This window comes from Barbus barbus (genome assembly GCF_936440315.1).
Source record: "Barbus barbus genome assembly, chromosome: 14".
NCBI lineage: Eukaryota > Metazoa > Chordata > Actinopteri > Cypriniformes > Cyprinidae > Barbus > Barbus barbus.
The window spans coordinates 22,021,745-22,034,773 of NC_136742.1; the positions used below are offsets into that span (position 1 = coordinate 22,021,745).

General features: G+C 35.7%; 1 protein-coding gene across 3 annotated transcripts in view; it reads right to left on the minus strand.

The window, feature by feature from the left end:
- Nucleotides 1-13,029, minus strand: part of LOC306880206 (cyclic AMP-dependent transcription factor ATF-6 alpha-like) — a 41,314-nt gene that overhangs the window by 25,834 nt on the left and 2,451 nt on the right. For all 3 annotated transcript variants that reach the window (XM_079433568.1, XM_079433567.1, XM_079433569.1), the window contains exons 5-7: nucleotides 12,769-12,895; nucleotides 12,490-12,693; nucleotides 9,670-9,851 (exon numbers count right to left, since the gene is read on the minus strand). In XM_079433568.1, the coding sequence (XP_079289694.1) occupies nucleotides 9,670-9,851; nucleotides 12,490-12,693; nucleotides 12,769-12,895 (513 nt within the window). The remainder of the gene's footprint in view (nucleotides 1-9,669; nucleotides 9,852-12,489; nucleotides 12,694-12,768; nucleotides 12,896-13,029) is intronic.

Sequence of the window (13,029 nt, forward strand, 5' to 3'; positions counted from 1 at the left end):
CATGAGAAATAGAAAAAAAAAGATTTTACTATTCATTTCTATGTGCTTAGAAAAGTGCTTTGGAGAAAAAAAAAACTCAGTGTCAAACTCAGGAATATTTTTTTTTTTAACTTCACCTAGATCAAACAGTCTCTAAATCTGCATTCTGGAGCAATATCCTAGTTTCTAGATGGCATTCACAACCAAAACTATAATTAAAGGAACAATTTACAATTTGAAGGAGCTATAATTAAAAGGAACAATTTACAATTTAAAATGGTGTCATTTTTAACTCACCCTCATGTTGTTCCAAACCCGTATGTTGTTATTTTTCCATGGAACACAAATACATAATTTTTACAGAATCTTTTCACATATTCTTTCCATATAATGATAGTTCACAGTGACCAAAAATTCTCTATTAAAGCACCAAAGTAGTAGTCCATTTTTTTATGTCTTGGCTGATATGTAACTATCTATTAGTGGCAAGTAGGTGAATTATGGCGTTGCTCAGATCATAGTCCTTCCCTATTAGTATGTAACTGCTAGTTTAATCAAGGCATACTATGATTATCTAATATCTAGAGAGAATTTCTAGATATTTACTACAATTTACTGACAAAGACATGTATAAGGTTACAAAAGATTACCATTTCAAATAAATGCTGTTCTTTTGAACATTCTATTCATCATAAAATAGAATGTATTCATCCTGAAAAATGTACCACTGTTTTCATAACAAACATTAACCAGCACACCCAATCAGCATATTAGAATGATGATATAGAATCACGTGACCCTGAAGACTGTAGTAATGGCTGCTGAAAATTCAACTTTGCCATCACATTAATACATTACATTTTTAAATATATTGAAATAGAAAAGTTATTTTTAATTGTAATAATTTTTCACAATATTACTGTATTTTATCAAATTAGCACAGTCTTAGTGAGCAATTAAATACTGGCCAATTAATCAGTCAGGTAATATTTTGGTTTACTAATAGTGTGTAAAGGAAAAGCGTAAAGAGTCTCAGCCTACAGTCTACTGGGGCATGGAAATAAAATCTGCTCGACACTGCACAGACTGTCTTGCCAAAGATCATTAATCTTAAACTGCTATAACAAAGCATTACATACAATCTTCTACACCGTCATCAGCATTCAGCTGTTTCAAACATCCCACACCACAATAACTCACAAGCAGCCATACATAAACACACACACACACACACACACACACACAAAGACACCTGCCCCACCTGCCAGTTTTACTTTTGCACTGCAATTCCTCCTAAACCCCCTCAAACCCAAAATCTCCTCTGAGGCCAAACCACAAGCAACCCTAGTTAAACCACAGCTGTGCTAACCCTCCACAAATACACACACACACACACACACTCAACAGCTCTCTATGAGCTGTGACAGTTTCAATGGGCCTTCACATTTTACCACTGCACAATCATGACATTAGCGCAGGAAAAGAAAAAAAAACAGGAAAGATAAACAAACTCCGACCTATTTTTAATCTTAAAAATGAACTTACTGTGGTGTTTTTTTTTAACTATTAATTATATCAGTGTGTAAAACAAAGCCAAAGAAATAAGCATTAATGTTATATATATATATATATATATATATATATATATATATATATATATATATATATATATATATATATATATATATATATATATATATATATATATATACACACACATATACACACTGTACACACACACATACATACACACATATATATATAGAGAGAGAGAGAGAGAGAGAGAGTTTCTATATATTAAATAAAAACAATATACATACATATTCTAAACATACATCACATACATACACACCAACATTAAAATGTGTATGTATATATGATCCTACAAGCAGGAAAAAAATCCTCATCCTTGAGCCCGATTACATAAGATGTATGAAATGCATAAAAACATCACTTCATTTCTTCCTTTCTCTCTGCATAGAGTGGCCTGCATGAGTGTGAGAGTTCATGCATAAGCGTGTGTGTTTGCCACGTAGGAGTACAATACCCCAACTAAGAGTCTGGAGCTCAGAATAAAGGACAAAAACAGAAGCAGGAGAGAGAGTGAACATGTGGCTGCACTCTGCTAAAAAAGGTTATTTTTTTTTTTTCTGAAAGCCGACAGACGTTGAGGCTACAGAGGCAAGTCTTTCATCATATTCCCCTTAATGTCAGATCAAACCCAGTCATTGCTTACATGCTAAACACATTAGATATTCTTCAGCCTATTCACACCTCCAAACATATCATGCAAGTCTACATTTGAAACTTATTTTGGAAATGTATATTTCTAAAATGACAAGATGATTTATAATTACAGACTAGAACAAAATCTGAAACCTGCAGAATTGCAACATGCAAAGAAAATGTGGATTTTACAAGGAAACCATTGGTGTATCTGGAGACAATAACTGTTGCTATAAATGTGTGAAGTTGTTTTGCTTCTCTTTCTGCCCAGACGTTCACGACCGAGTCTAAATGACAGCTTGTGTTAACTGAATACATCGAACACTGTGTATAAAAATCACACAGGCCATGAACTACCACATAAATGTGCAGATGGGAATGAAATGCAAATGCATGGGGCTGTTGCACAGCTGATACTAATCCACTAAATAATGATAAAATATGGATCTAACTCAATGTGTCATTTTAACACTGTCAGAAATAGAACTCACGGGATGCTGCACCATGGGAGTTTTAAACATTAATTTTACATGGTCCATTCAGTTGAGCAACACCAGAGCAGTAAATGCTCATTCATAACAACTGTGCTATGCCACATTGCGTTTTTAATGGCATGTGCTGAATAATGCTTCTGTGCATGTAATAAAATTAGTTATGGGTGGATATCCTGGTGATTTGGAGCAGGTAGCTACAATGTGATATAGTATTCTATTTTTTCCCTACCATATGCCTTCAAGGTGCTTCCAAGTGCTACATAATGCAATGTAAATACTGGACTATAATGATACTATCGCACTAATAAATGCATTCATCAGTTGTCTCTCAACACTGAAGTTGCAAAACACCTCAGTGTTATCAATTTATGGTTTCAGCGAGGGGATAAACGCAGACGTAATCGCGGAATCCAGTCATATAAATGGAATTTACTAGGGCTGGACCAGAATACTCGAATATTCGTTTGGAGGGATGGCATTCGATTTTTCATTTTGAGATTCGAATATTCGAAAAAAAAAAAAAAAAAAAAAAATTAACACGTGACATCGATCCCTGCGAAACGGTTCTCATTCGCGCTTTAATGACTAGCCCTTGCAGCAACGCCAACATCGTGATTAAAGAGAAGAAGGACCTGGTCTACATTGAGGTTAGACTAACATTTTATATTAAATTATTAGTAAATAATTTAAATGTAATTTAATATGATGATTTTGCTACACTACTTCATCTCGTGCACAATGCATAATTTGACTAAGAAAATGCTAATTAATAGGTTGTCCGCCTGGCTGAACATATGCACCAGCAACAGACCGATCGGAATGTGGAAGAGCTGTCTGCAAGCCATAGAGAAGAGGAGACTGCGGCGCCACCACCAAAAAAAAAAAAAAAAAACATCAGGAGATTTTAATGCTGATGGAGTCCGATGACGAAGAGGAAGAAGAACATGGAGACGGCGCAAAAAAAGAGATGGAGCAATATTTAAAAGACGCTACAAAAGTACAGTCGGGCCCGCTTGCATGGTGGAAGCAAAATAGTGACCGCTAACCTAAACTGGCATTTGCAGCCAAACACCTCCTTTGCGTTCCGGCCACTTCAACTCCGTCAGAGCGCATTTTTTCAAAAGCTGGCTACATCGTTACAAGACCCGAAGTTCGCTTTTGCCCGAAAATGTAGACAAGCTCATCTTTCTTGCACACAACTTGAAAAGAGTGTAGCTAAATAGCTTTTCTAGCTTCAGCTTGCAACCTGATTTTATTTATTTTAAAGTTTGATTTGTAAAATTGTTCGTTTATTGAAATGTGAACTAACGTTAGCTTATTTTATTTAGCCCATTACATTTTGTTTTATTGTATAAGGGATTTTTTTTCTTTTATTTAAACACTAAATAATGCTACCTTGTCATTTATTTATTACAGTTCGTTGAACTTTGTTAATTTATTTGTTGTTATTTTATTTAACTAGCATACCTTTTATGGTGTCGGTGTTACTCTGCTGCTAATTTCTGATTTAAGAGTGATTTTGTTGGAAAAATGTTAGGCTACCTTATTTTAAAAAAATGTGCTGCTAATATCCGATTTGGGAGTGATTTATTTAAAAGTTTTACTTTGTAAAGAATATTTTGTTTATTTTATTTAGACTATTAAAATGTTTTTATTCTATAAGGGAATTCGTTTAATTTTATTTAAACTGTTCGTTAATTAAAATGTGTGATTTTATTGAAAGTATGCTGCTGCCGTGTTCTTTATTTATTACAATTCGTTGAACTTCGTTAATTCATTTTTCGTTCTTTTATTTAAATAGCCTACCCTTTACGGCGCCTTACTGTGCTGCTAATTTGGGAGTTATTTGTTTGTTTGATAAATGTTGGGCTATACCTTATTTAAAGTATTGCTCTAACAGACCTGTTATTGTTTTGTATTATAGTGCAGTGTTCGTTCTTAAATAATATAAACCCTGCCCGGGCCGCATGTAGCGCCCGGCTTTCGGCTTGTGCTGTTCTGTCATTTATTAAAGTTTTATTCATTCTGAATGTGTTGCGACTTGCCTGTATCCATATTACACAAAAATGCGACTTTGCACTCCCTTGCGTCCCCAGCAGTTGGATGAACGGTTCTCGACATAAAAATGCAACAGACAGACACACACAGAGAGATTCCTGCCTTTATTAGAGATAAGAATATATTCAGCCCCCTCCCACCGAAGCTTCGAATATTCGATGTTGATCACTACCGAATACTCGAAGCTCAAAAAATGGTATTCGGACCAGCCCTAGAATTTACTGTATAACGCCTGATGTCACGGAATTTGCCAAAGTTTGGATGAATGAGTCAGAAGTAGGTCAGTACACTTAAATCGACTATGGACTAGTATCTGTAAACATTAAGCCGCAAAAAGACTATTTAAATATGAATTCTGCATGTCTCTGTATGTGTGAATGGCACAGACGTGCGGTTTTGATTAACACACACACACTGAAGAGCGCGAGGTTCGCAATGTTTTCAGCATCTGCCGTCTCACTAAATAAGGACATAAATACATGGACAACATCCCCAGAACTGCTCTGAGAGTTACTTCATGGGCATTTGACCGTTTCATTTGAGTAAAACGATCGTTATCATATCATATACATAGGCTACAGAAACTTCATGGCAACCCGTCAAAATAAAGGTTCTGTTTATCTACTACTAACTTACTACAATTACAAAATTAGTTTAAAATAATAAATCACACAATTCGCCATTTCTTCCATGTTTCATTTTTAATAGTAAACCCATTTGTTTGCCAAAAAATTTAGTTGAACTCATTTGATTAAAAGATTAATTAAATTAATGTTTTATGCCTTCATTTGCACTGCACTGTACATTAAAACTAATGGAAATTACTGGCACATAGGCCATGATTAAGATACTGGCACATAGGCCAAGATTAGGATAACAGAAATTGTGACATTTCAATAAGAACCAAGTGAACCAAGTGTGCCTATAACAGGCTATTAGTGTTATAGTTTCATTAAAATAGTTGCGATCTTCTTTGTAACTTCTACAATGGAGCTATGAAGACAATTAAATTATTTACACTTATATACATTGTGCTTTTTAAGTTAATCAATTGATATGCATTAGACGATGAATTGAATAGTCACCTCTTGTAGGTTATGATTTAGTCATCAGAAAAGAATTAATGAAGAATTATGAGAGGTTATGCTATTTGCATAACCCCTGCAGTTTGCTTACCGAGCAAACAGGTCTGTGGATGATGCAGTCAACATGGGACTACATTACATCCTGCAACACCTGGACAAATCAGGGACTTATGTAAGGATCCTGTTTGTGGACTTTAGTTTGGCCTTCAACACCATCATCCCTACACTCCTCCAGACCAAACTAATCCAGCTCTCTGTCCCTAGCTCTATCTGTCAGTGGATCACCAGCTTTCTGACAGATAAGCAGCAACTAGTGAGATTGGGGAAATTCATGTCAAACAGCCGCTCCACCAACACTGGTGCCCCTCAGGGCTGTGTTCTCTCCCCACTGCTCTTCTCTCTGTACACCAACGACTGCACCTCTAAAAGACCCGTCTGTCAAGCTCCTGAAGTTTGCAGACGACACCACACTCATCGGCCTCTTCCAGGACGGTGACGAGTCTGCCTACAGACAGGAGGTTAAAGAGCTGGCTGTCTGGTGCAGTCTAAATAACCTGTAGCTAAACACGCTAAAAACTGTTGAGATGATAGTGGACAAAGGAGAACCCCCCCCCCCCCCCCCCCATCCATCCTAAAAATGCTGATGGTGTGAATATGCAAATACCATTAAAATGTGTGTATAGTTTTATATTCTAAACGGTCTTAAAAACATGTAAACCAATATGCTAGAAGCTAACACGCAAAGCAAGAAGACTTCACAATAAAGCAATGTCTTAACAATAGCGAATACTTTCACATGCTCAATTTCCACATGCTGTGTATGATTTCAATGTTTATACATGACCACATTCTTGAACATTCGTGTCATTTTAGATAGTCACTAAATGAAGCATTGTATTTTTTGACTAAATTTAATATTTGCCACGTGTCAAATAATATTACATGATGAAATACGGACTAAATTTAAGGCACATTTTCATCTAAAGACATAAACAATGAGTAAAACTGTATATATAAAAAAAAATAAAAATCTACATTTCACAGTCTAACAACTCGATGGTTGACATGAATTAAAACATTTGAAAGGTGTTTTATCTGGCTGACTGTGATTCCGCACACAACTGTTGTTAAAAAGTCTGATGTTTAGCAGTAATTCCTGACATTACCCAGAAATGTTTTTACTACACGGCCCGTGTTTATCAGTACTTCTATGGAGGTCTGTTCCCTCACTGTTCTCTCCCAATCAATGCCAATCAATCTACAAATGAACCAAATTTATGTACACATAGGTGCTCTGTTTTTTGTTTTTTTTTAATTCAGAGAATTTCAAAAGAGCTGGCAATGAAAGCTGTAATAGCCCCCAATGTGGAAAAGACAGCACTAAATGCACAGGAATTTGGGACTAATCCTGAACTCTATTTAATTAATCTGAGGTCAGTTGAATCTACAGTATGTCGGAACAAATACTTTAATGGAAAATAATGAGCTCACTGTTGGTCTGTAACTAAGGACACAGGGACTGATGCTAAGATAAAAACAATAATATTATGAAATATTTTTACAATTTAAAATTACTGCTTTCCATTTTCATACATTTCAAAATGTAATTTATTCCTGTGATGGCAAAGCTGAATTTGTCATATGATTCTTCAGAAATCTACTATTACTGCCACAGAAAAGGGGTTTTCAACAAGCTTCACGACCCCCAGGGAGTCCACAGCAGTACTGCAGGGGGTTTGCCAATTATTGTTTGATCTCAAAATATTTTTGTAAAAAGGGGACAAAATACAATAAACACCTTTATATGGTACATTATAAGACAACTTAAGATTCTAGTAACTTTTTAAATGTAAGCATCGTAGAAGTACTTAAATACATCAATATGGTTCTGTATGTTTGTTTAAAATGCATCACTCAATTTGATACAATATGTAATAGGGGTCCCTTCTTTGCCTCTTTATCCAACATTATCTTTACTATAGCAATACGTGCTCTTCTCACCTAGAGGGGTCCTAATGTGTGTCTCTCTCCTATTTCTACAATAACACCCCCTCCTCCTCTCTGAACTATAAACAGAGTCTAATTTCTCACATCTGGGCAGGGCTTTTCGCTGATGTCAGGACAGCACATATGGAAGAACACATGCTTTTGATTAAGAAACCATTTGATGAGTAAATACTATCAAAGTAAGACCAGATCCATGGTCATTCAAGTTCACTCTCTATATTTCGTGGTCTCCATATTTATTTAAAGTCGCAGTGAGTAATTCACACAACTAGCACTATTAAACTATAACTATTATTATCAAACAGGTTTCCAAATCACCCCATTCTACTGTAAGGAAAACAGGAAAGCCCCACCCCAAACTCATGCTATTGGTCGAGCCAGTGTTGCCATGTCGAGACACCCAAACAAACAAAGCAATGAAAGTACTGCACAGTCACACTTTTTGGGGATGTCAATCAATTAAAATTTTGGGAGAGGAAATATAGCAGCAGTCGTAAAGCTTTGAGCAAATCCACTAGAATTAAAGACTGATGCTATACTAAGTATTACTGAGATGCAGTACCATTACTGAGTTTCTTGCATACTGAAATAGCACATTAAACGTCTAAATAAAAATAATCTTTTATCACAATTACAAGTTACTGTTACAATATAATTTCTTTGCCAGTTTTTGTGTGTGTGTGTGGGGGGGGGGGGGGGTTAAAACTTATTTGGCAAACATGCTTTACATAGATCAGAGGCAACAAAAGACATTTATAATTTTTTGATAATATTAAAGAATACTCCAAGTAGAAAATTATTGTTATATTGTATTATATGTAATATATTGTATTGTATTTTATATTGTAATATTTAAAAAAAAAATGTAATGCAGTCTTTGTGAGTGTAAGAGACTTCTTTTAAAAACAAACAAAACAAATCTTACACCAAACTTTTGAACATTAGTGTAACAGTGTAACTAATTATTTAATCATGAATATTAGTGTATAATCACCACAACTTGAAAAAATACTATATTATTACAAAAAGTGGCTGATGGTTTTTTGGTATGTGGGCCCAAAGTGAATTATCAGGCCAAAATGTTCTGTAACAAGGTTCTCCGGATGAGAGCAAGTTTTTGTAACCATAACTTCACTGACAGCTGATATTTAAAATTCCTCTTGAAGATCATTACAGATCATTCACAATGAGACCATGCAAAAGTTATTGCTATAAAAACTGAAATATTTGCAAACACTTCAGTGAATGTTTGCATAGAGATTATTATGACTGCAAACCACATTTGCCATCTAATCTACAAGCCAAGGCAAATCATGTTGGCTTGTACATCAGTCCATTGCCGTTCAACAAAATTGCTGCTCTTCTTGTCATTTGACACCAAAAAACAAATTTTACATTGAATACCACGAAGTCTTTTACTTTCACTGTCAAGCATCTGGCTTTCTGAAAAACTGAATCCTCATAACAGCTCTTTCTTGATGCAGATCTGGACCTGGGAGAATTGCACACTATATTGGGATACTTAGAAAAAAAAAAAAAAAAAAAAAACTAGTTGGCGAGTTGCCATAAACAAATTGGTTTAGCAATCTTACACAATTTTTTAGAGATTGTGCCATCTTAAAACTGCAGCAATGCAAGCTGTCAGAACATTAGCTCTGCTGCTAAAAATATAAAAACTGAGCTTGTTGAACTCTGTTGAACTAGCTGAATGACAGTTGACTGGAACCTATATGCAGTGATGATTTAGAAGTCACAAAATACATCAAAAGCACCCTTAACCAATTTAATACCCAGTGTTTTGCGGTCATGTAGAAACTTACATCATCCTCAGGGGTGGAATTCTGCAGTGTCATGGCAACCACAGGAGATGCTGTTACCGGTGCAACAACAGAGACGGATCTGTCCTGAGCCAGTGTTGGCACTGTGACTACATGCGTGGGCACCGCCTGAGGCGTCTGAAGCTGTACAACCTGAGTAGCCTGAGATAGCAGCATTCGCTGACCTGCAAGAGAAGCATACACTCTTTATACACTTCACCATTCAAATTAAGAAATGTGTTGAGTCCCACTTGTTGCTATTTTTCTTCACTACGGATTTTACAAATCACTAATCTCAACACTCTGAAAGTAAAGTTTCCACAGCATAAACTGGTACAATAGCCATAAGTAGAGAAAAAAACAGTTTTAAACAAAAACGGAAATATTTCTTTTTTTTTTTTAAGTCTACCAAGAGGTGGGATGGGTTGATGTGGGTTCTAAATTTGTACAGCTGCTTTTTGTTTTGCACTACTGTTCCACAGAATAAAATTCAATAAACAGTTGTTTAAAAAAAAAGGAAACAGTTGTGCTAAGCACCATCCTTCACTTAGAGCCAAACATGTCACCTCCAGGTAACATGGACAAACACAATTTGTCAGGCGTGACGGGTTGCTGTTGGTGTTGAGTTAAATGAGAGGAATGTGCGGTGGCTCCCCAGCAGGGGTCATTCCGAACGACTTCCATTCTCTCAGCCACCCACTGACTTACCCATCAGTCTCCCAACAAACTACAATTAACCTTGCATCAAAACCCTGCGGTTAGCTAGAAAATAATTACTGTAGCAGAACGCAATCTGTTCAAAGTGCACTTCCACAAGCTTTCGCACAAATGGATTCAATACATATATAAGCAGCTTGTGGCGGCTCTCTCTTTTCTCAAAGGACTCCTACTAAGAAAACGAGAAAAAAGAAAATTACAAATAGTGCTTTGTGCCATTTATAAACCAAACTGCACCGAGACACAATGCCTTATTCTAAGAAACAGGTCATACAGTTCTCAAAAATTGAATGAGAAGTGACTGTTTGGACACACTGGAGTACCAAGTCTCTAGTGTTTCAGAGAAGATGGGTACAGGATAAGATTTCAATTCAGGCTGCTCTTGCCTTCTGCTCCACTCGTGTTTCCAGGTGTGTGAGGTAAATGTTTATACTACGCATGAGGAAATGGATACTGAAGCTCGCGGATTACTAACAGCCATAGTTTAACACTCAAGCAATTAAACAGAGTCACCCATTTCATCAGAACTCAGAAATCTTTTTCCTATTGTGCGCAATCAAAATAAATCAACACTGACTACACTAAGAATGAAAGCACAAATTTAAACATACAAATATCTTATATATATATATATATGTGAATTAATTTGGCGACTGTTAATTCCTCTATTTGTACGTTTACATTGGCACATTCTTTCTTAGTGCAGTCAGTGTTGATTTTCACACAGATTTTGTATATAATGTTGAGTTCACACATTATGTAAACAAACTTTTATTTTGGAATCTGTTAATCGCAATAAACTGATTTGACAGCACTAAAATATATATAGTATGCATTTTATTTTATAACAATTTTAGAACATTATCTTATACCAAAATAATATTGTATCATATTAAAATAATAATTATTATTTTATTTATTATTAATTTTAATAATATAATAATAAATCGTATGCATTTTGTTATTATGGTACTATGGTTATCATGTCTTTGCACATGATATTAAAGACAGTATTTCAGTTACAAAATATAGCAATTCCCAAAGTTTACAAAGTTCATGGCACTAAATATTAGATTAAGTATTTTGTTTGAGGCAAATAATCAGCAAATATGTTATCAAATTATATATGATATGATGATATAGCACTTTATTGTCAGACGGGTCTGAAATTTTATCTATCTATATTTACTAACAATCAACATCCTTTAAACAACAACATACACTTCATCCACACAGAAACAAAACACATTATACATTACACATCCTTAAACATTACATTATACCTTACGGTAAGGTCCTTACCCTTTTACTACACTTATAAAACCACACCATGTTCACAATACTCTTGATTTTAGATTAAGTTTCTTATTCAACTCCAGGATTGCCTGATGCACAAAAGAGTGTTTCAGCCTAACTTTATTATATCTTGTATAACTCTGTACCTCTGGTTTGATGGTAATAATTCAAACTCATTATGCAGGACATGATTAGGGTCGGAAACTATATTATTAGTCAGTCTTAACAAATTATTACAATAAGCTGAGTCATATAACTTCTCAAGGGGCTGACCTACAATTCTTGAGCAAATTTTCAATTGATTGAACAACTGTTTTTAGCGTAACAGACAAACTCCTATACCAAATGGAGTTGCAATATTGCAGTACACTCATCACAAATAGCAACAACTAACCGTAACGTAAAAATGTCACATAAAAACCAGCATCAAGAAATCAAAGGGTGATTGGCGGTTCAAAAATGATCAGTCATTCACATCTACTTTGATTCTGCTTTTTTCTAGGGCAAGCAACAAGGCAGACTGCACTGACATAAAGCAGTTCAAGAACAATACCCTGTCTGCCTGAAGATAGACTTTAAAATGAGACCCCAACCAATAGCACAAACAAAAATTGATGCATAGTGCCATCTGCTGGTTTTTTATAAGCATGCAGCGAGGGCTGCAACACAACCTAAAATACACCACTCATTTCAACTTGCAACAAAAACGTGATCAACAAAAGTAATAAAAGTGATCAAACATACCAAGACTTCCTATTACAAATCAGACTTTATCAGATTAAAGTGTGGTAGAATGGGTTTTTTCATTACCTGTAGGGGGTGCTGGTTGAATGGTGACTGGTGGAGGTTTTATTACAGGCAGAACTGCAGTCTGAAAAGGCTGGATGATGATGGTCTTAGTCTGAAGGGGGGCTGCAGCATGGGAGATGGGCACCGCGGTAATGAGTGGTTTAGGCTGAATGGAAACCTTGGGGCTAAGCTGAATGGGCCTCTTCGCTGGTTGGAGAGGCTTTGCTATGTGAACAAATGTATCATCTTATTACAGATTAAAGACAAATGATTCAAAAAAAAAAAAAGTACTTCACCTACCTTTTGACTGACTGGTCCTCTTGGAAGGCTTTGTCTCAGCAGGTGCCTCAGCAAAGCCGCTTGAGTCAGAGCAGACAGACAGCGGAGAGGGCTGAGAATGCCAGGAGACTGGAGACAGTGCCTCATCCTTAAAAAAAATGAATATAGAAAATAAGAAAAAAATAAATTATTGAGTATAGCAGCATAAGGTAGGAATATCATGAAAGCCCGTCAGTGCCCTTACATAGAAGAAAAGAGAAGTGAAAGTGCACTCAAGCATGG